Here is a 23739-nt window from a genome sequence, read left to right as displayed (position 1 = left end):
TGAAAGGGATACATGCACATGAAAGGGATACACACACATGAAAGGGGTATGTGCACATAAAGGGGTATGTACACATTAGCCTGGTTCACATTGGTCATTTTAACACCGTTTTTATGGCATTTTATCATATAAAAATTTGTGCATATTTTTTCAATCATCAAAAAAAGTGGTTTCAGATGAATCTGATCACCAACTTGAAAAAAAATGGAAAATTTTAATGGTAAATTGGATAAAAATGGTGTCAAAAATCTAATGTGAACCGGGCTATTATGAAAGGGGTGAATGCATCAAAAAGGGACATGTGCACATGAAAGGGGTATGTGCACATGAAAGGGGAATTTGCACAGGTATCAACTCAGTATTTTGGAGGCTGCATGTACTCAGTTTTTTGGAGCTTAGACTCACTCTTGCATAAATTATACAATGTGCACGGAATCAACCAGTGCTTGATTCAGTTGCATGGGGTACAGCTTGCCTTGAGCTCTTGCATTGCCACTGCAAGCAGTTTCTAGAGTTTTTCTTGCAGTGCTAGTGGTCTCTGATACTGCAAATGTTAGCTTGAGCAGGATGAGTTTGCCAATGTGTTTTTTTTTTTTTGCAAGACTATATGGCTGGTCTTGCTCTCTCATGGCCCTGATGTCCTCACTTCTCTGGCGTAGTTTCTGCTCCATCGGAATGAAACGCAGTCTCCCAGAAACGTTGTATGAAGACAACTTGAGGTGTTCTCTGAGCGCTCAAAGAACAAAAGGCGATGGGTGGATGGGATGAGAGGAACAGTGGTGATGGTTGAGGATGGGGCGTGATGTGGCGGACACTGCTGGATCTAGGAGATCAAGCTGGATTGTATCCGCAGCACACACACTCCCTCCACCCAGCCCCGCCCCGCCCCAGCCAGCCCAGCTCGACCCAGAACCACGCCGGCCATGTTCCGCTCCCCCGCCAGCGAGCAGGCCAACCCGCTCCCGCCGCCCAGCCGGACACTGCCCGCCAACATCTGGGCCCAGCCCAGCCAGCCCGCGCCCTCCTCCTGCTCAGGCTCAGACTTCGACCTCGGCTCGCCCCTGCTCGCCAGCACCCGCCACCCCGCCATGCTCAGCCGCCGATGCAGCCACCTCAGCCCCGCCCACTCCCCCACAGAGCCCCTCGGGCCCATCGCCCTCGGCACGGACCGCCATCGGCGCAGCCTGGCACCCGCCAGCCCGCTCAGCACCCCCTTCGCACCCGCCTCGCTCCCCAGCAACTTCTTCCAGCCCTGGCACGAGCCCCCGCCCGACGAGCGCATCGGCCGCCCCACCGCCAGAGACATCCGCCACCCCGCCGGCGCATACAGAGACCCGAGCGTCGGCAGCATCGGCAGCCCCTGCAGCTCCAGCGCCCGCTCCGGCATCGGGCTCAGCAACATGAGCCCCTTCACCGGCAACTCGCTCCTCCCCCCCGGCGGCCCAGTCTCCTTCGGCGGCTCGCTCACCACCAGCCATCTCGACCTCGGCTACCGCATCCACAGCAGGGCACGCGACAGCAGCCTCGGCGCCATCGGCTCCGGCAGGATGGCCGCCAGGAGCTCCGTCCCCGCCACCACCCCCGCCTCGGGACTCGGCCTTGCCAGCAGCAGCAGCAGCAGCTCCGGCAGCCGGATCCTCAACAGCAGCAGCAGCAACAACAACAACACAGCCGAGTTCGGCTTCGTCGGCTCCGTCGGCACCGACAGCTGGCTGACCGGCGGAAGAAGCCTGAGCAACGACCTCGACGAAGACGACGAATTCGCCCCCCCGACCAAGTCCGGCGCCACCAGCCGCCGCCACAGCCTCTCGGCCTTCATCGGCGCCCGGAGCTCCTTCGAGCCGCTCCCCTCCTCCCGCACCCACCCTCACACCGCCTTCCTGCTCAACGACCGCAAGAACAACCAGCGAGTGCCGAGCGCCCACAGCACATCGGCTGCTGACATACCCCCCCAGCAAAACAACCCTGGCGAGATCTTCGGCCCCAGCAGCTCGGCGATCACCGACGAGGACCTCTGCTTCTCCGCCGACTTCAACTCGCTCAACCTCGACCTCGACAGCCAGCAATCCTCCCAGGAACCCAGCGACCGGCTCGGCTTCCAGTTCAGCAACCATTACGCCCACTCCCAGCCATCCCCCTTCCAGCCCAAGCCCAACCATCCCCCTCCAGACACCCTCCCTGCTGCTGCTCCGCCGCCGCCTCCCCCCCTCAACAACATGCCCTGGTCCGCCCAACTGCCCCCGGCCCCGAACCCGTTCGGCGGCCCGGAGAGCTTCGCCCGCAAGTCCTCCTTCAGCGCCGGAGACCCGTTCAGTGCGTCGGCCCAAGCCTCGCGGTACTTCGCCGCCCAGGCGGGCAACAGCTCCACCACCCTCCAGGATACCCAGCCCCCCGCCGGGTCCCGCTTCCCGTTCAGCCACGCCGGATCCGCCCTCCAGCCCCTCGGCTCGCTCAGCAGCCCCGCCGTCACCACCTTCAGCGCCAGCGGCCTGCTCTCCGCCCCCCCGCCCCACGCCCGCCAGCTCATCAATGGCGACAACAAGCCCGCGCCCTTGGGCCCATACCCCTTCGACCCCGCCTCTTCGGGTGCGCCGTACTACTCCGCCGCCGCAACCCCCTCCCACCCCCATCTCTCGACAAGCCCACTCTCGCCCCTCTTCCACCAGATCCAACAACCAGGGTTCCCGACGACACCCAACCCACCACCCCCACCGTCGCTCGTCTCTCCCCGCTCCTCGCTCGTGCCCGGGCCGGGGCCCAACGAGCTCTCGGAGCTCGGCAAGGGCGTGCCCCTCCACCTGCTCCCGCGTTCCTGTCGCCTGTACATCGTCGAGTTCAAGGCGGGGCGGACGGACCTGTTCTATGTGGCTGGCCCGGAGGACCCAGCCGACGCCCAGCCCGTCCGCAAGGACGACCTCGTCATCGTCGAGGCCGACCGCGGCAAAGACCTCGGCAAGGTCGTCCACGACCACATCTCCATCGACCAGGTCGTCGCCTTCCAGGCCCGCCAGCAGGAGCTGCTCCAGGCCCTCCCCCCGACCGCCGCCGCTCCCCCGCCGCCTTCTCCCGCGGGGGACATCGGCGGGCTCCCCTCGACCGCCTCGTCCAGGCTGACCAAAGAGTTACCCTCTCCCCCCATTCCCACCCTCTCCCACCATCCACTGACCGTGTCTTTTGTCGGGGGACAGATCCACCCGAAGAAGATCTTCGGCAGAGCCAGCGCGGCGGATGTCCAGGCGCTGCATCTGAAGACCGAGGAGGAGCGCAAGGCGCTCAGCCTCTGCCGCGCCAAGGCGCTCCAGCGCGGCCTGCGCATGCAGGTCAAGGACGCCGAGTGGCAGTGGGACCGCCGCAAACTCACCTTCTTCTTCGTCGCCGACAAGCGCATCGATTTCAGGGAGCTCGTCAAGGACCTCTTCCGCACCTGGAAGACCCGCATCTGGTCCGTCCCCCCTCCCCCCCCCCTCTCTGCGTGTTTGTGTGTGTGTTGATGGGTTTGGGACGCGCGCGTTGTAGGATGTGTTCCGTTAACCCGTAGCGCTCCGCCTCGTCGTCGTCGCTTTATATATCGCATCCATACACTCTTATACACTCTTCTCTCTCTTTCTCTCTGACTATAGCATCATTTCCGCACACCTAGCACCGTACAACCAAACATATAATATACACACACACTGTCGCGTCCTGTTTTCCTCATACACTTATATATCTCCATGGACGCTCTGCTCTGCTCTCTCTCCTCTCTCTCTCTCCGTGCTCACTGTCCACCTTATCGTGTACACAACCTGTATTAGTTGTCGGTCTCTAGAGGGCTTTCGATGTACCCCTGAATCCATCCTCGTGTATGTACGTATGTTGTATGCTCTTGGCCCTGTTGCCCCTCAAAATATTCTTAATACCACAAAAGAAAAAAAATCTTCCTTTTTTTCGGGGGGGGGGGGGGGGGGGGGGGGGGGGGGGCTGGGGGAGTGCTTGGTCGGCGTGGCTGGGGCCGCGGCTTGCACGCAGGTTGCACGGGGTGGATGCTTGCTTCCGAGACTGTGAGGGGGTCGGGGTGCGTCTGTGTGGCTTGGTCGTTGGGTGCGAGTAGTTGGGACGCAGGCTGCTGCTCAGACGAGGTTGGGCCGGTTTTGGGGGGGTTGAGAGCTAGGATTGGACGAATCGGAGCGCAAAAGGGGCTGGTTGGATGCCAGCTGGTGTTCTTTTCATAAGGCTGTTACTTAGATTCATAGTGTGCAATGCCATCGGCCAAAATTCACCTTTTTTTTTAAAAAAAAAAAAGCTGGTCTGATCCGGACAATTTAAATTTAACACATCTTGAGAACATGTTTTATTGGTGAGCATTCCTTCCGACTATGTCTTACAAATAGGCGCTTGATTGGTTGTGGTTTTCCTGCACACAGAGGTGTGGGAACTTCGGAGTCAAACCACCTGCAGAAAGCTTCTGAAAAACAGGTCATGTGTATTGATGTACTCCAGTTTCCATCCGGAAAGCCACTTCTGAAGCCAGCGAAATTGGCCACACGTCCAGCAGCATCTTGGGGACCAAAGATCCACATCACATTCCTCTTAAATTTCCCAGCCTGGATTGCCAACAGTTGCAAGGAATCCAGGGTCCTGGGCGCCCTTCAACGCAAGTTATATTGCGGAGTTTGCGCCTGGGCTGAGGAGAAAACACCCAGAAGCTGGTTGGAGTGGCTGGTTGGCCCCTCCAATTTCTCTGGAGTGGAGCACTGTGCACTCCAAGAATCTTAGGAGCACACTACTTCTTTGGAGTGCAAGTGGTCATTTTTGGTAGTGTATAAAGACTGCCCCATATTTTTTACTTAAAATTCTTCTCTATGAGATACAAATGTTTTTGAGACATCATTTCCTTGGACTCGGAGTGGCCAATCAGATGCTCCAATTTTTTTTGAGTGGAGCACTGTTCACTCCAAAAATTCATGGAATGAACTACAATTGCACTACCATTTCATTTGGATAAATCAAAATCTGGAGTGCATGTGGTAAGTTTTGGTAGTGCGTTATAAAGACTGCCCCAAAAATATAGGGGGCTTCGTGTTGCCCCAAATGCATGGAGCAGAAAGGAATCCTCCCACAACAATGTTTATGGACCTGTTTACAGAAGGAGATAACTACTTGAGGGCATCAGGTGTGTGCCCCTTGAGGGATTTCCCCTTTACCATCGCTTCCATCCCCCCACAACAGGAAGCATGTGCATGATAACTGGGCCGACCGAGCACAGCAAATTGCGGCGCGCGGGCCAAAATATCAACCCCCGAGCCGTACCGAGCAATTTTCAGACACACCGGGTTGCAGTACAACCTGGGAAAATAGAAGATCCACCTGGAAATTTTCAAACACATCAAGGTGGAGCGGATAAATTCTCATTCCCCTCTTTGCCAACTTCCCGCTGCCCACCCACCCATACTAAGTACTCGAATCGTTGCCTCTTTGCCCACGAGAAACCTCCAACATCAACACGAACATTTTTCCTCAGCTCCGAATAGCCGTCTGTCTACCGCCAGCCGATGCGCTCTCAGAGATACTTTCAATCGCTCGTTACCCCTCATCAACTCGCCACTCTAGTCTCGGGCGATGATCGTTGGTGCCGGAACTCTTCGTCGCCGCACTGGAATGGCCAGGATTTCACCCGGTGTGCTCGTCTAAAATACTTAATCGGCGAGCCTGCTCTAGTTCTTCTTTTCCTACTGGGCGGGTCATTCATCCTACCGTGTCTTCCCCGTCTATGGGAATGGATCCGACGCATGAACACTGGTGGATCATGGATGAAGAGGCCATACGAAGCATTGCACAACCCCACCCCTCCTCAAGTTACTCGCAAAGACCCCGATTTGAATGGACCTCAGGCCGTCTCTCAAGCTGAAGATCAGATCATTGCTATCGAAGTTATGCGCGAGGGCGGCTTGGGAATAGATGAACAAGACCGTCAAGAGCTCCTCCGACTCCACAATCTTCCATGCCCGCCAAACATCCACCTGCACTCTTGCGCCGAGCCTACGGGCTATTCTACCGCCTTGATCAGATCCTGGAAGGAATTCTCCATCACCGCTTGCACGGTTGGAATGCTCTTCACCGCACTCGCACGTTACCTCATCTCAACTGATGCCGACGCAGGATCGAATTGGCTTCTAATCCCTGTCATACTCTGGTTGTCTGTATCAGTGATATCAACCATAAAACTTTTTATCCAAATCCAATCCACAATTCGCAACAAGCCCCATCCTGACCCGAAATATTTTGGGCTAGAATATCGCACCGTGCCCATTTATCTAGTCAGCTTGCCTCTTGAGTTGCTCGACACCCGCAGCATTTTACTCCAACATTTCAGCGGGCAACACACCGCTGAAGCGACATCTCAACTCATGCTCATCCGCTTGTTGACCCTCACATTCTTGATCACCGCAAACGTGCTCGAGTTAATGACACCAAGGCCCACGACACTGCTCCCGGGCGCACCCAAGCATCCGAGCTCAACCATCCCAGCTGCGGAATTGCAGCCTGCCGTCGAGCGGCCTGGTCCATTAGAGCCTGGGCGCTCGTTGCTATCTTTGGCTTACTTTATCCACACTGATTCCTACTTATGGCGGCATAAATCATCGACAGCGACAGAAGAATCGATTCCAGATGTACGAGTTGACGACAAGTCTGCGGCAGTTCTGTTTCGTTGGAAAAAAGACCAAGATGAATATAAAGCAGAAAACATCAATCCAAGCTTCTTGCGTGCATTGTCCTGGCATTTCAGGAATATCCTCATGAGTCAACAACTTTTCGCTTATTTCAACGCCGTTGGATCCTTGTTGCCCCCGTTTTTCTTGCAACGTATCATCGGTTACATTCAATCTAAATCAGGCGAAAATCCACAACCAGTACATGTGGCCCTGCTGTATGCTTTTGGGATGCTTGCGACTCAAGTGTTCTTGGCCTTTTCACAGTCTGCTGTTAGTGATTATTTTCAATTTTCTCTTCATCATAGGCAATACAAAAAATTGATTCGCCCATACTAAAAAATGTCTACTATTTATTGTCTCACCAGAGTCTTATGATCGGCCGGCGTCTCTCGGTACGCTTGCGGGCCTTGTTGATTACTCTAATATTCACCAAATCTCTTCGGCGAACTGGCGTGAATCCGAAAGTAGCGGAAGTTGTAGACTCGAGTGATGATGGATCCTCCTCAACTGGCAGTAGCTCGGCATCAAAGGAAGATCCAGAGGCTAGTGCGTCCACAGGAAAAATTGCCAACCTCGTCTCTAATGATGTGGCCAGCTTGGCCGAAATCGGTGCCTACCTTCAGTCAGTGAAACTGGGTCCTAGTCCGTTGATCATGTCCCTGACATGTCCTTTTCCTCAGTTTCCTCTGGCCCGAAAGCGCCATTCAGATTATCCTAGCGGGTATATATCTTTACGTCCTTCTGGGTTACAGCGCTTTGGCTGGGATGTTTTGCATAGTAATCGCCTTACCTATCCAGAGCTACTTGACTGCTCTTTGGGCTAGTACGCATATTACATTGTCTCAACAGAACAGCAGACGGCTTATGTTCTTTTCCGTGCGAATTTCACAGGATATCAAGACATGCTGATGGCAGCAGCGGATAAACGGTTAGGCCTGGCAACCGAGGTGATCAACAATATCAAAGTGGTTAAATTTTTTGCCTGGGTACGTGAGTCCCATATCTGCGTGGCAGAGCCAACAGCAGATCCAGAAGGGAATCTGACAGGTACATTTTACATCAACAGGAATCAAACTTTTTACAAAAGATGCAAGTTTTGCGTGAAGCAGAATTGGCTGTTTTGTTCAAGCGCCTCTTAGTTACCATCGGCGAATCTACAGTATCATTTTCTGTACCGATCTTTGTTAGCATTGTGACCTTTTACACGCACACAAAGGTTTTTGGGAAATCATTAACAGCAGAAGAGGCTTTTACCGCGTTGGCCTTGTTCAATGTCTTCAGGTTTCCACTTTCCGTCCTGGTCGGGGTGCGTCACATTTTATACTGAGCTGGCCATTGGAAATCACTGACTTTCTTGATGGTTCACCCTGTAGATGATCTCTGGACTCTTGCAATCATATGTTTCTTTGAAGCGAATCGAAGCCTTCTTGAATGAAAAAGAGACAGAAAAGTACTCCACATTATCCGTGCCCCGACCTGAAGCAGGAGACCCACTCGTCGGTTTCAAGAATGCTACGTTCACCTACGACGCGAAGCAAGAAGATGCAGGCCCCACTATCGAGTCCTCCACATTCAAGTTAAGTGGGCTTAACTTTGCTTTCCCCGAAGGGAAACTCAGTTTGATTATAGGGCGAGGTGAGTCATTTTTATTTATTTTCCAATGGTACAATTTGAATCTGACTTCCATCAATCCGGCAATTGCTTATTATAGTTGGCAGTGTAAGTCGAGACTCCCTAGAAATAATTCATGAAGGCATACTGATCCATTATTACAGGGGAAAGGTACACTTCTTCTGTCGCTCCTTGGCGAAACTACCAAGCTTAGCGGAGAAGCGTTCTTACCTTCACCCGTATCGAGAGCCTGGGGATTAGATCCTGACGCTCAACTCACCGACACTACCGCGTACTGCCCACAACAGCCATGGCTTTTGTCTGATTCGATCCGCAATAACATTCTCTACGGTAGTTTGATGTAGGTCTTGAAAACATGTCCATCATTCCGATTTTTCACATGCGCTGACCCGCGACTGCAACACCCAACACAGGAATCGCACAAGATACACCCAGGTACTCAAGGCTTGTGCATTGGCTTCGGATCTCACAACGTTTACTGATGGCGATTTGACGGAAATCGGCGACAAAGGTATGCTTTAAGCACATGCCAGGCCAATGGCTTATCACTAATTGATTTTCATTTCTAGGTACGGTGTTGAGTGGAGGCCAGAAAGCTAGGATTTCTTTGGCTCGGGCGTGAGTCACATGGATGCATTGTGCCCGGTAGATTGGGAAATTACTGATCCTGTTGACCTTTCAGGTTATATTCCCCCGCCAAAGTTCTCTTATTGGACGATGTTTTGAGCGCTGTAGACTCTCATACCGCCCAACATTTATTTAACCATGCGTTGATTGGCCCTCTGATGAAGGATCGGACATGTATACTAGGTGAGTACTTGTGTGTCTTCACTTTCCCCGGAGCTTAACGATTATTAATACTTCCCCCTTCCTCAGTAACGCACGCCGTCGACTTGTGCATGCCAGCTGCATCGTTTGTTGTCTCCTTGGATCGAGGGCAAGTTGTACACGCTGGGGACCCCAAGCTCGATTCTGTCTTGGTTTCTACATCGGAGAACACTGAAGTCGAAAACAAGAAAAGTTCCCCCGAGATTAGTCCGGAGCCTACAATTGAGAACCTCGCGGAGCCTGTTTTGAACGAGGAGGACGCAGTAGTCGAAATCAAGACGCGGGCAACCCAAAGATTGGTCGAGGAAGAGCATCAAGCCGTCGGGGCAGTCAGTCTGACAACTTACAAGTTCGTGCAGCTTATCGTATCGCATTTATGAACGTATTGACTAAAGTCTGTTTGTTGCAGACTCTATTACGATTGTTTGGGTGGCTTGATGCCCATTTCCAACACTTTTGTCTTGTTCATTTTGGCGGAACTGGGAAATGTTCTATCAACATGGGTCCTCAAGCAATGGGCCGAAAGTAATCAAACATCTCCTGGTCCGACAAGCCCAATTTCTTCCAGCTTACTCAATATTTCAAGTGTAGTTACATCTACCAAGATTTCATCAACAAGCCCGGAACTGCTGTATTTTCACTCAGATTCTTCGTCAGAAAAGGACCCAAGCCGAGAAGCCCGTTTAGATCGTTATATTTTGTTATATCTACTCACCGGTATGTTCGCACTGGCCTTCGAGCTCATTCGAGAGACTTATTTCACTTGCCGAAGTATTATCGCTGGCCGCAAAATATATGAACGTCTGATCGGCACACTTCTCAATGCTCAAGGTAAGCCGTCCAAACCACTCATAATAGCTCATATCAAAACAAGATGCTGATTGATTTCTTTTTTTCTCAAGTGCGATTTTTCGACACTGTACCTATGGGCCGAGTGCTCAATCGACTGTCTACTGATGTCCGCACAGTTGACCGAGACCTGGCAGATGCGCTCATTTATATGGCAGAGGATGTTTTGGGCACAATCGCTATTTTGATCGTCGTCATCGCCGTGCTGCCGATGGGATTCCTTGTTTCGACCATGGGAGCTTGTATGATCTACGTCGCGATCGGCTATCTATACCTGGCTTCGACGAGAGAAATCAAACGTTCCGAGTCGACTTCTCGTTCTCCTGTGATCTCGCTGTGCACGGAATGTGAGCAATTTGGTTTGGTATACACGAATTTTCCATGCTCATCCCTTTCGCTTTTAGGCTTGGGTGGCGTCACTTCAATCAGGGCATACGGCGATATTGGGCGTTACACTCAGCAGATGTTCAAACTTATCGACGCATACAACCGTCCCTTCTTTATGCTATGGATGTGCAACAGATGGCTTTCTTGTCGAATTGATACTGTAAGTTCAAGTCAGAAATTGTTTGGCGGTGTCCCACTTTTGAATCAACGGTCCTTTTATACCATCGTAGGCTGCCGCACTCTTTACTTTCCTGGTAGTCGTTTATATGATTCAAAGCGATATGCCGGCCGCCTTGTCCGGTTTTGCGTTGTCATATGTGATCACTCTTAACACGAAAACGTAAGATTGGCTCTATTCTTCTGGAAATCATGTCTTCTGGAAATCAAGCCACATTAACATCATGCACTTGTGCATTTCCTCAGCTTGTGGATCGTCAGATGGTGGAGCGTGAATGTATGTATACAGTTTTGCTAGAATTAATCTGTGATTTTTACTAAGCTGTTGCATTATTTCCAGGAAATAAATTTCAATTCTGTGGGTGACACTTGTTCTATGCCAAAAGGTTCCCAAACTAATCGCCTGTTGCTCCCCTGATTCTCAAGATGGAGCGAATTCATGAGTATCTTGGTGTCGAACAAGAGCCCAAGAATGGGATTCAGCCGCCCGCCGCCTGGCCTTCAAAACTAGGAACCATCGAAGTTGAGGGCCTGACGGCCCGGTATGCACCTCATTTGCCACCGGTCTTGAAGTCGGTCAGCTTTAGTGTCAAAGCCGGTGAGAAGATTGGTCAGTCATTACCATCCCGAAATATTCATCTGCAAAATGTATCTTTGACTCAGCAGCTGACGACGAGGCAATATTTTCCTTGAAAATAGGCATTTGTGGGCGAACCGGAAGTGGGAAAAGTACATTGGCTCTAAGCTTCTTCCGATTCATCGAAGCCGAGGCCGGCCGCATTTTCATTGATGGTCTCGATATATCAAAGCTAGACCTGGCCTCTCTGAGAAGTAGACTGACTATCATCCCGCAGGAGAGCGTGTTGTTCTCTGCGTAAGTCACCTCAAGTCAATGTGTTTGGGAAGACAACGACTCAGACTGACGTTCTGGTTTTTGTTTCCAATCACAGAACAATTCGATGGAACTTGGATCCCTTCTCAGAACATGATGATAGCCGCAGTAAGTTATGACTGCTAAATCTGTGATATGCGCGCGAGCAGTAGAGTTGATAGCACTTTTTTCTTTGCTAGTTTGGGATGCATTGCGTCGAGTTGGAATGGCTGCTCCTTCATTCGAACTCCCGCTAAATGGCAGTAACGCTGCAAACGCACCACCTGAGACCAGTTCAAGAGGCCAGGATTTACAGTTCATCACAAGTCTAGACATGGAGGTTAAAGAAGGTGGGAAGAACTTCAGTACAGGTATGTCATGTTTTTCTTCCTGCTTCGTCTGTCATGTTGGCTGCGACGAATGAAACTGCTACTCCAACCTGCACTAGGTCAACGCCAGCTCCTGGCGATCGCCCGTGCGATCCTGAAATTGGAAAACTCAGCTTTACTCATTCTGGACGAATCGACCGCAAGCTTGGGTGAGTCTGTCTTTTGCGGTGTTGCAGCTTAATCATCCCCGTACTCATGGGTTACATCTGTGTGAATTGCGTCTATCCTTATTTGACAGACGCCGAATCAGACGAAAAGATACAAGCTACCATCCGAACAGAAATGGGCAATTCGACAATTCTATGCATCGCACATCGGCTGAAAACAATAATTGACTACGATAAAGTGCTGGTTTTAGCAGACGGGGAAGTCCTAGAATTTGATGAACCCTGGAAGCTACTTTTGGACGATGAGGAAGGTGAACAAGAGACTGGACAAGTCAAGAAACCCTCCGCATTCAAAGAGCTTTGCTTAAAGTCCGGCCATTACGATGAACTAAAACAATCCGCTTTGCAGGCTAAAAACCTTCGGTCTAAGTCTGATTAATGCTTCTTTCTCGTGATTGATGGATTGAATTGCTCAGCTCTCTACACTTTCTCCCATTTTTCAACCTGGCACCTATATCTTGATACATATATATATATGAGATAGTAATACATGGTACACGGTGTCTAGTTCCTTTGATCTCCATTCGTTTTGTCTCAAATCGTTCATACATAGTTACAGTAGATTTTTTTTCCCTCCCAAACTCTCAATATTCCGATTATTTTTGTTCATCTCAAAGCGCTGTCATCCAAACCACTATCGTTTTCTCTATCGTTATCCTCGTCTATCCCCCTTTCATACAAACTAGTAATAAATCCCAAGCAGTCGGACTCTGAGTCCAGCCTCGAGGAAAGTTCAGTTTTTTTACTCATTTAAGCTGCCATGGATTATCGTTTATTGTGGTTTATTGTGGTTAGATTGATGTAAAATAATTGATATGCAATTCCGTACCACCTACTTTGTAGTCTGACATCTGAAGACTCAAGGAAGACTTCCTGTTGGCATTTAGAGAGCTCTAGATGCCCCTCGAAATCCTGAATCAAGACAGCTACCAAAAAAACAACTGTTGCACATGAACAATAATTCCCAGGGCTTAGGAAAACATGTTTGTTTTTGCCACAAATTAAGAATTGGGTTGTGTAAATTGAAATCTGGGAGGGATGCAGTTCTGAAGGGAAGTCATCCATTGAGGGATTGTTGGATGACTTTCTGTCAATTGTTGCTCTCCTGTGAACCCAGGGGCAATCTAGATTTTTTTGGCCCAGATCTGCCTCTGGAGTGGAAGGGTTTTCAGATTGATGGTATGGAACTAGTTTTTTGGCTGCCCATATGAAAGGTACCTGCAGAGGGGTTTGGGAAGAGGAAAAAATGGGAGGGTGTTTGAGACTGCAGCATCTGGGCCCGCAAAATACATAATTTATCTATTTGATCAATCACCTTCTAAGAGACAATTTGGAGGGAAAATCAGAATAAACTCTCAGTTAGTTGTTTGATATGGTTGAGATTAGTTGGTATAAATGGGCTTCTCACTGGAACAACAAAATTTGAGACATTGACAAGAAAAAAGGAAGCAGAAAAGAAAAGAAGAAAACAGGGGAAAAAAGTGAGGGAATGAAGAATGAAAACTGCCAGTTGAGATGATGATAAGAGTTGGTAACAATGGTGGGCTGCTACGCTACAGGGCCAGTGAGCGTTGATGTACCGGCACTAACAGAGGCCCTGTTTTTCTGTAGTGTTAGCCGGATTTTACGCTGCTAACACCAAGCTGTAGCATAGCTTTTTTTCCTGCACCAACACTACAAAAAGTGTTAGCGCAGAAAAAAATCTGCTACGCTAACGGTTAGCGTTGCGGGATAGGCGCTAACAGATTTTTGCTCTCCCGGTAGCGTAGCAGAATAAATTCCCCCTGCACTGGGGCAGAACTGGGCAGAAACAACATTCTATTTTTTTCCCTGTATTTGTGCAACTGCAGGGAAAAACTGGGGTGCTATTTCTGCCCAGTTTCATCCCTGTAGTTGCGCAGGCACAAAATTGGGCTGCTTCTGCCCAGTTTTTTCCTCAGGTGGTGTTAGTGTACACAAAATCTATGCTAAAAGTTAATGTACCTTTTTCAAGTCAACACCTGCTACGCTAACACTATTCAGAAAGAATTGTAGTGTTAGCTGATGTAAAAAAACAGCTGCTAGCCCTACACCAGCGCTTTTTTCTATCTTGCTAGTGTTAGTGGGCAAATCCAGCTGCTAACACTAGCTCTGCTGTAGCGTAGCTTAAGAATGTTAATACTACTGTTGGATTTTTGTCCTCTGGACTCTTTTCTTCTTCCATTCTGCCTTCTCTCTCAACCAGTTTCCTTGATCATGTCCTGTCTCATCTTGTGCTCTGCTCTCACAATATGGTTGTCCTTTATTCATGTCATGTTAATTTTCTTACTAAACCTGTTGACATCAATCCTTGTGTTAGATTTGACTGTTAAATTTCATGACTACTGATTACCTCTTGCTTGTGCACACACTACCTGTGACAGGCTTGACTCTTCTGTGATATTTTTGTTAGAGATTTCTAGCTCCTTCCATTATTTTCTATTCATATTCATTATTGTTTTCTCCCACAAGTTGATCTGTTGTAGGTCTATATATGTAACATAGCCTAGCATCAAGAAATCAAACCATCAGTTCTCCTTATCTTTCTTTGTACCCCACCTTGAGCCGCATCCAGTGAGCACCTCATCCTCAATGTCACCTCTTGAGCCTCTGGCTCATTCCTTGTCTCTTGTTCATGTGGTTTGCAGTCCAAATTTCAACAACTATTCAATGCTAGCGCTAATGTTAGTGTAGCTGGCCCACCGTTTCCATTGGTAATGATCAGTCAGATTGGTGAGTAGAATCTGCACAAAAACTTTATTTGTAGTATACTCAGTTAGTTCTTTCTAATGATCTCTTGTAGAGCAATTTTTCCCCAAAGTATAATTGAATTGTTGTTGTTGGGGAGTTCAGGTACAACACTTTGATCAGTGTGATAAATAAATCTTCTTTCTTGCGTTGCTTCACATGAAGTTGGGTTTTGTTCAAGTTCAAAAATCAGGTTGTTGTAAGATATCACATTTAAACCACATTGAAGATTAAGCAGCAAGTTTATCAATAAGATTCCAATCACTCTAAAGTAAAATTCTGGGTGAGGTAAATGTTGGGTTTGCCCGCAAGCTGATTTGGAACTTGAGTATGAGCTACACTGATCCCTGCAATGAAATCTGTGGAGAGTTTGGGATTTTACGATTTTGTAAATCCTCAATACCGTATGAGGAGTGTTTTGATGTGAATCCCATTACATGAGATGTTAGGTATCAAGAAAAAGGCTTGAATAGCAAGGGAGGTCAAACATGCCAAATTTGAGAGGTGAAACATTTTCTTGGTTCCTCTATTGCTGTAGGGTCAAGTTTGAAAATATCAAAACCCAAGATTTACATGATTGCATTCAAGTCTCCTAAATTGTGATGCACCCAGTGTGGTGCCTTAATCTGGACCAGGGATCTAGAGTGTCTGGAACCGGGTAACAGGGGTCCATTGCGGTGGAGAACAAGCGCTTGCACCCAAGGATCTGCAACTTCAGAAGCAGAGTGGAGCGCACGTCTTATGGAGGCAATGCAGCGGCACACATACTTTAAGGATGGGGCTAGACTTGATCAAGGCAGTCCAGTACGGGCCAGGGGGAAGCCATGGCAGCCAAAGTGAGTCACATCAACTGAAATATGTAGGAGGTGGTGGTGGATCCTAGCACCAGGGAATCAACAGGTGTGTGGATGATGGCACAAGGAAGTTTGACATTGGTCAAAGGCAACAGATTTTTGGTATGAGAGCGGAGCTTGGTGGATGGTGTGCATTCACGCTTGGGTAGTTGGCGCCATGGGTTGGGGCCCACCAAAATGCTCCCCCTCTCACCAAATGTGCAGACCCAAGGACCCAAAACTCTTGAAAATAGTGGTCAGCGCGCACCTCAATTACCATATACTTTTTGAGAGGAAACCTAACCTTCATTGAGGATGATGGCCCAAGTTAAGCTTCAACTCCTTAATTATGGCAATCAATCAAAATTATTAGCCCCTAGAAAAAAAAGAATCACCCAATTATGTATCTGAAAACGCAGAGACTTTCTCACTCTGGAGGAGCTGAAAGAATTTTACACTGGGGTTTTCACCAAAGAGTAACTGATGCAGGCAGTTACTGCAACTGAGGATCCTTTGTGGATTCTACATGTATCTTTAATTTCAACATGGTGAAAAACCCACATCAACTATCTGAACAAGTTATCATCCTTGAAAGTGGAGGACTTCCTGATAATCTGGAAATTCAGATCTGAGCCAACAAACTTCAGATTTCACAGGGAAATCTAGGCTTTGGGACTCTAGATCACTTTTGGGAGGCTCTTGGAATGTGACAGGAGGTCCCCCAGCATCTGAGGAAACCTCTGGCAATGGGACACAATAGGGGGGTTCACAATTAAATTTTATAAAACTTTGGAGGTCAATTTGAGGCCTTTATGAACATAATTTTAAAATTTTGGCAAGATGTCCAGAAAAAGGTGTGACTGGTCAATCAGTGCAATTTATGAACTTTATAAAAATATGTTCATACATGGGTTAAAATGGGTCCTAAAGTTTTACAAATTTTAATTGTGAACCCCCCTAATGGATCTTTGGGTCTTATCCTTACATTTCCCATTTTTATTCCTTGTAATTGCTTGATTTTTTTGCACAAATATTGATTTTCCTCATATAAGATCATTAAATATCTACTGTAGGAATTCCTGTTGAGATCTAAAAACACTGGTTGACTTCCCATTGAGATCTGAGGACACCCCAGAATTTATCTGGAGGCCCAAAAGCTAGATTTCTCTGAAAAAATCTAGATTTGTTGGGGCTACATCCACAAATGTGAGGGTCTCATATGTGATGGGAAGTCATCCACTGTAGGAAAAGACCTGAAGCCTATCACTGCAAAAAAACTTGGTCAACTGCTTGCAGTTGACATGCAGGATACTCAAGCCAAGCTGCCATTATAACTCCACATGAATGCACAAGTGTCTTTGTTGGCACAGTCACTGTGCAAGGTGCACAGTGACTGTGCATTGAAGCGTGGGTTGAGTCAAACCTTGAGTAAGGCTGGTGTAACACCACAAGCTTCCTCAGAGTTACCACATGTCAACTGCTCACAGTTGACACAGTTTTTTCTGCAGTTTATTGCACTGCATTTCCCCCAAAAAAAATTAAAGTTTTGGGGCTGTAAATCAAATTCTGCAGGGGCTGCAGATTCAATAGGAAGTCATCTACTGGAGGACTTCCTGTTGATCTGCAGCCCCCTGCATAACCAGATGTGCAGCCAGAAAAACTCAATTTTTGCAGGGAAATGCTCTCCCAGGGGCTCTAGATCTGGTTCTGCAGGTTCTGTAGACCTTGACAGAAGTCCTCCACTGTGACACCAGAAAACTCAAAATAGGTGGTACCTATTGGACAGTTTCCATCTTGTGTCCCTCTCTATTAGTGATAGTCCCATAAACATAGTTCAAACCCTAAGTAGTGTTTCTATTAAAGTTGTACATAGCAATCTATAAAGATGTCACATTGTACCCGGGTACCTCCCCATAAAATCCACACATTCTCAACACCCGCACCTGTGGAGGTGGCAGAAGGCAGTTACCCGCGGGTGTAACATGTTTTTTGCGGCATAAAAACTGGTACTATTCATTTCACAATTTCAGGATAAAAAAATCGTATTTTTCATAGTATCTTGTTGACCTTGCCCTTGCACTCAATCTCATTGCGGTGCTTCCATTTGTTCCCCATGGCGAATGTGGTTAGGATTGGGTGGTAAGAAGGTGAGAGTGTCAGCCGGGCTACAATTATAGAACAGAGCCAGCCAACGTAACAGGCTCGAGCTCTGGGAGCACAGCCAAGAGCACCATAGATTAACCGCAGAGGAGGCTGCGGCGCGGAATACCGCAATTGGTGTGACATAATTCAGACTCTATGGGATGAAACGCAAGAAGCAAGGCTTTGTGCCAAGCAAGTTTTTAACGTTTAAAGTTTTGAGAGCAACAGACTGTGGTGGTTTGAAGAAATCACCCAGCCAAATCCAGATTCTAGGCTCTTCGAAAGGGGGTGATAGCGCTTGCCGAGGGCTCTCGGAGGTACAAGACGCTTGTGCGAATGCAAATCTGACGAAAAGAAATGCTTCGTAGGTAAGCTCGGGCCGGCACGGTATCGGGTCCAATCTCGGTGAGGAAAGATAGGAACCAATACCGGCGGACCGAGTTAGACTAAGTACAACTATGGCGCAGCCGCAGGTATGCATATAGACACAAGAATTGTATATGCATAACTGTGTGATAAAAAAAAAGATCAGTTTTACCGCCTTGTACCGCCTGCACCAGGAGGCTTGCTTCGCAAGCCCAGACGCCCGCAGCAGCGAGGGACTTGAGTCAAGTTCTTGTCTTTCCGTTTGCATGGACAGGACGACACCAGAAACTTGTGACCTGTCTGTTTGCATGCAAACGGACAGGGCAACCCTGAAACTTGCCTCCTGCCCGTTTGCATGCAAACGGAGACTTGCTCTGACTCATGCAAACGAACGGACACTTGCTCATGCAAACGGAACACTTGCTTCCGGAGGCTGCTTCGCGCCCGCAGCAAGCAGAACTTGGGTCAAGTCCGGACAGAAAGATCATCAAAGCCCAGACTGCAGCGAACCCGACAAAGAGCGAGTAACGATGGCAAGAACCAAAAATACAAGGAGAGGCAAAAAGAAACCGGCACCCATCAAAAGCAAAGACGAGTCACACGATGAAACCAAGACGAATGATACTGACGAGCCGAGTACAACCAATCCAGCCGAACTAGAAGACTTGATCGACCAAGCCGAACGTCTCTTGATCACTTGCGAATTCGACCAAGCAAAGCGTCTCTGTCTACAAGTCCTGGCCGCTCAAAATACACACTTGAGAGCTTTGGAAACGTTGGCACTGAGTGAACTAGAGCTGGGTGAAATCAAATCGGCCAGAAAGGTGAGTCTGTTCCTTATTTCTCTGACTCCTCCGTTTGCTTCTAACAGACACAGAAGAGCAATCATGAACTGGTTGATGAGAAGACAAACTGACTTCTTTTTTTAAACAAACTACAGCTATTCCAGAAATGCCTGAACCATTCCAAATCAAATCCACAACCAACGGTCCACTTATACCTTGCCCAGCTATCAAGTTCGCCGAAGGAAGCCTTGAGTCATTTCAAAAAGGCGCTCGAGTTATTAAAAACCAAACTAAACCAGATCCTTCAGTTGAAGACCGATGATGAACTTGCTCAATCGAACAATGGAAAACCTACGACGCAGAATACTCATCAACTCAATACTGTTCAGTGGTCGATCGATGAATCTCAAATTCGTAGAAGTTGTAGCAGGGCACTTGTCGGGATGACTGAGATTTACTTGACTGATCTATGGTATATTGTCTCTTCGCCTTTTCTTCCGAAAAAAAAAAACCTTCCAAACAATGGCCGCTGACCCCAACAAATCTTCCATATCTTCTTTTGAACCAAGTTTTGATCCGTCAGCAGAAGAAAAATGTCTAGAATATTTAGCGATGGCCTCATCAATAGATCCGACCGATCCGGAGCCACTTCAAACGCTAGCTTCGGTAAGGTTATCGCAATCAGAGACGAATTTAGCCAAGGAGGCACTACTATTGTCATGGTCCCTGTGGCGAGATAAAGTTCCCATACCTAAACGACCAGCGAGCGGCCGGTTTTATCAAGCAAATGAAGAATCGATGGCCGATGATGAAGACGAAATCAATGATGATGAGCATGCGGAAGCGGATCGAACGATGGATTCAATCGACTCACAGATGATCATAGGAGAAGAAGTGATGATTGAGGAAGAGCAGGGGGAAGAGCACACCGGTGAGATCGTATTACCGCCGATCGAAGCGCGAGTTCAATGGGCAAAGCTGGCGATCGAATGTGAGATCTGGAACTCAGCAATCGAAGTCCTTCACCAATGCGAAGCGGAAAATGATGAGGACGGTGAAATTGAATACCTGCTTGCTGTCAGCTGGTTCTTGCTGGGTCAATCTCGACCCCCTATCACCGATTCCGATAAGTCTACCTCTAAACCCGAGCCAAAAGCCCTCAATACACTATCTGATTTCTCTGTTGGCGATGGGCTTGGCCGAATGGAATGTTGGCTAGAAGCTAAAGAATGTATCGAAACATGTTTACAAGTAAGCTTTAGTTTCTCCTGATCTTCACTGGCGGACGCCCTGGCTAAAAGGTTTTTTTATTTCCTCATTTTTAGTTGCATGAAAGACTGGGTGAGGATAGTGGAATGGACGAAAGTATCTTAAAACACCTGGAAGAATTGAAGCTAGAACTTGGCAATGCTGGAATTGCGGTTCAAAGCACGACCCAAGAGGACAAGGATGCAGAAAATCTGGATGAAAATGAAATCAATGATGCCGATTGGGTTGATGCTAGTGATATTGAAATGGGTTGATTGGGTGTTTTTTTTTTTAAAAAAAAAGAGAAATCATACTTTTGATTATCATCTCACTCTTCATGTTCCTGATTAAAAAAAATAACACAAAATGATATCCTCCTTCCTTCCCCATAATCCTTTCAAAATGGGTGTAAATATAAATAGAAAAGGTGTCTCGGGATTAAAGAAATTCAGTTGGATTGAGTAATTATGATCATTACCCCCCCTATGACAGATAAGATGCCCTTGTTCCCTTCTTTCCAGCGTGTGTTCAAAGAGAATGTATAATTGTAAGTAGGAAAAATTACAAGAGATCATAAATATGTTGTTGTATACATTATGTGTAACATATTTGCTTGTTTCATTGACCAGATCTCAGCTCTTGGATTGATGTGACTTCTGAAACTTTGGTGGAAGTAGTGGAGGACTTCCCATTGCAATCTGGGAGCAATTAGGAAGGCTCCCAGAGTCCCAAAGCCTAAATTTCCCTACAAAATTTGGCTTTGATGGCTCCAGTGGAGGACTTCCTGTTAATCTGGCAAGTCAAATCTGAGCCAACAGATTTCAGATTTCACAGGGAAATCTGTGTCCCCAAAGCTCCTGAAGTGATCCAGAGCTCCACATTTCAGATTTCCCTGTGAAATCTGAAATTCCAGATTTATTCAAAGTTGATGGGAAGTCCTCCAGTGGTCAAGCTGATAACAGAAACAAAGCTTCAGATGGACAAACAGTAGATCACCATCCCCAACATGTCAAAGCCATTCAGGGGCCGCCACATGGTACACATCAACACCTGAGATGCACCCTATGACCCTTAAGATGCACCCTATGACCCTTAAGATGCACCCTATGACCCTTAAGATGCACCCTATGACCCTTAAATGTGTTTTACCTAGTCAGTATGTACTATGCTTCTAAAAAAACCTAGTTTGTATGCATTGTATGCTGGCTATGATACATCTATGATCCCACTTTCCTAACTGGATCATAGCCAACCTTTGTTAGTAAGGGTTGGCCTGACATCAGTCCACTGCAAGAAAAAGTGGTGCAACTGCAAGCAGTTAACATGCGAGGACTCCAAGGAAGCTTGTGGTACAAAATAAGCCTTTTTCAAGGTCAAATTTCAACCAAGATTCAATGCACAGTTACACTGTGCACAATGTACAGTGACTGTGTGCTTGGGTGGAGCTAGAAAAGCAGTAACCCACATGTCAACTGCTAGTAGTTGCATGAGTTTTTCTTGTAGTGGTGGCTGCCAACACCATACAAAACTTCTTATTGCCTTTCCACTATTTTTTTACAATGCACTACAGCACATTTAGCTGCAAAAACTACCTAAAAAGCGCTGTAACGTGGCTGCTTCTTTGTGGCCTGCACGCGTGGTATCAGCAAAATTACGCTGTGCTATGCTACACCAACGCTAATGTTAGAATAAATTGTCACAACACTTTGTTCCTGTGACTTTCCTTTTTGCTAGCCTGGTCCACCTCAACAGATGAAGGATTGCCTTAAGAATTGTGTTTCCCACATTTCAACTCAGTGGACACTGTATAGTTGTGTTAGTTGCATGTTCATTGTTGGTGGTTTTTTGCTGCACTACAGCCTTTTTACATGCAAAAACTCACGGAAAAGCCCTAAAAAGTACAATCTAGCCAGACCATGCTTTCAGGAGGAGAGACAACACAGGGTGTGGGGGCAAGGCTGCTAGACCCCACACACAAGTGTGTGTGTCTAGCTGTTAAGACCTATACAAGGTGGGTGGGTGGGTCGCTGGTTAAGAATTTTTTCTTTTCAAATACAGGATCAGGGAATTCCACAAAGGAGTAGTAGTTGGAATGAAAGTTCAGGCCAGAGGGAAATTCCTGCAGACTGGCTGGGGGAAACAGGGTATCCGCTATGCTGCGTTCACCGCAGCAAAGCGGTTAGCGCAGCAAATTATTTGGGCAGATTGCTGGGGTACCTGCTTTTTGATCTCCCAGGAAAAAACTGTGCATTTTACCGCGCTAAGTAAGTCGTCATACAGAAATGGACCGCCGATTTGTAGCACTAGTGCAGTGGTTTGAAAAAAAAGGAAAAAAGAGGTTTAAAACAGAAAAAAAGGAGTTGAAAACAGAAAGTTTTTCTGCTTCCACTGCATCATCAATTGCCCTGGGAGGACGTAGTGCAGCGGATACACTATTTCCAAGGGAAAAGACAATCCTAACAGTGGCTTGAAATATGAAGGGTTTCACTCACTCCACCCTGCCAATCAGGCAAGACCGTTCCGAGGGCCCAGTATTCCTGCAGCCTCAAGGTGAAGTGTTTGCTGTTTTGTCCAAGACAAGCACAGGCATGATCAGACTTTTCGAAAGGAATCTTTCATGGCTTCTAGGCACGAAAATCTCTCTGTGGCAAGATGTTTGATCTCTATGAATTTTTGGTTTGCATTATGATTCAGAGCAACCCAAGGCTGGGGTTTTGGCGCGTTTGGCGGCAGAAAGATAGCTTATTTGTCAGACCTTCCAAATGAAAGAGCTTATTTTATATCGTCACATGTCGGACATGTTGATGTGCAAGTCCACAAATTGTAAAATAAAAAAACATTAAAGCGACTTGAGCCGGAGGCTGCTATTTGTTTCCAGGGATGACTTTGCAGTTCTTCGTCACCGTATTGGCATCGGTGTCGATTTCGTGCTGTAGGTACGAGATAAACATGACATCGTGGGTCATGAGGGACAATCAAGTCAGTTTGTAATTCAACTTGTCAAGGACTGAAGTCATCGAATCGGGTTCAAGACAAGTTTGCAGAGCTACTACTCACGTCCTATAGATTTTGAAAGTATCCAAGATAGAAAAAGGAGGAGTTGGTTCTTGATTAGGCAAGCCGTCGTGGAAAGTTTACGAGGTTTCACGAAATTACTCACATTGTCGAAGGGAAATGTATTAGCAAGACAGCAGTAGTTGTTGTCCATCTTGGTGTCAATGCAGTTGTAATCCACAATGGAACCTGTGACGGAGTTTGCCGCAACAACTGGTTTTTCAAAATCAACCCACACAATCCCAAGGCAGGATTCAAAGAATCAAGAGAATGAGTAAAAAAATCGCTGTCCATGCAAGCAGAAGGTCAAAAGAAAAATCTGATACTTACAAGCAAATTTGGTAGGGGTTGAAGTTGGGTCTTCAGGATGTAGGAGCTCGGTGGCTCGTCCACATACTGCCTGGATATATTGCCCCGGGACATTCGGGTCGGGATTCATGTGACAGCTGAACACAACTTTGGTGTGCTTCTCATCGGGTTTCTTATGCGCGTTTGAAAGCTGGCAAACCAGGGCGACCGTGATGACTATGAGAGATGACGTTGAAAAGTGCAT

At 47.6% G+C, this 23739-nt stretch overlaps 4 protein-coding genes across 4 annotated transcripts; 3 read left to right on the top strand and 1 right to left on the bottom strand.

Moving 5' to 3' along the window:
* Positions 1 to 1088: 1088 nt before the first annotated feature.
* On the top strand, positions 1089 to 3538 carry PtA15_17A271 (uncharacterized protein; the record flags this gene model as incomplete). The annotated part of the gene is made up of 2 exons (XM_053164370.1): positions 1089 to 3442; positions 3517 to 3538. The coding sequence occupies 2 exons, from the start codon at positions 1089 to 1091 to the stop codon at positions 3536 to 3538; spliced, it is 2376 nt and encodes a 791-aa protein (XP_053028344.1).
* A 1993-nt stretch (positions 3539 to 5531) lies between these two features.
* Positions 5532 to 12371, top strand: PtA15_17A270 (uncharacterized protein; the record flags this gene model as incomplete). Its single annotated transcript, XM_053164369.1, has 24 exons — positions 5532 to 6962; positions 7058 to 7314; positions 7373 to 7515; positions 7584 to 7678; positions 7759 to 7998; positions 8066 to 8327; positions 8404 to 8411; positions 8468 to 8664; positions 8738 to 8835; positions 8894 to 8942; positions 9007 to 9134; positions 9201 to 9501; positions 9562 to 9983; positions 10055 to 10348; positions 10406 to 10548; positions 10619 to 10728; positions 10812 to 10842; positions 10906 to 10923; positions 10992 to 11175; positions 11265 to 11439; positions 11516 to 11565; positions 11637 to 11807; positions 11885 to 11974; positions 12064 to 12371. The coding sequence occupies 24 exons, from the start codon at positions 5532 to 5534 to the stop codon at positions 12369 to 12371; spliced, it is 5205 nt and encodes a 1734-aa protein (XP_053028343.1).
* Positions 12372 to 18629: 6258 nt separating this feature from the next.
* On the top strand, positions 18630 to 20407 carry PtA15_17A269 (uncharacterized protein; the record flags this gene model as incomplete). The annotated part of the gene is made up of 4 exons (XM_053164367.1): positions 18630 to 18923; positions 19040 to 19356; positions 19454 to 20135; positions 20210 to 20407. 4 exons carry the CDS (start codon positions 18630 to 18632, stop codon positions 20405 to 20407), a joined length of 1491 nt encoding a protein of 496 aa, XP_053028342.1.
* A 2589-nt stretch (positions 20408 to 22996) lies between these two features.
* Positions 22997 to 23739, bottom strand: PtA15_17A268 (uncharacterized protein; the record flags this gene model as incomplete). Its single annotated transcript, XM_053164366.1, has 3 exons — positions 22997 to 23062; positions 23293 to 23399; positions 23517 to 23739. 3 exons carry the CDS (start codon positions 23737 to 23739, stop codon positions 22997 to 22999), a joined length of 396 nt encoding a protein of 131 aa, XP_053028341.1.

Source organism: Puccinia triticina, chromosome 17A (assembly GCF_026914185.1).
Source record: "Puccinia triticina chromosome 17A, complete sequence".
Classification (NCBI taxonomy): Eukaryota; Fungi; Basidiomycota; class Pucciniomycetes; order Pucciniales; family Pucciniaceae; genus Puccinia; species Puccinia triticina.
This window is presented reverse-complemented; position numbering and strand designations above follow the sequence as displayed.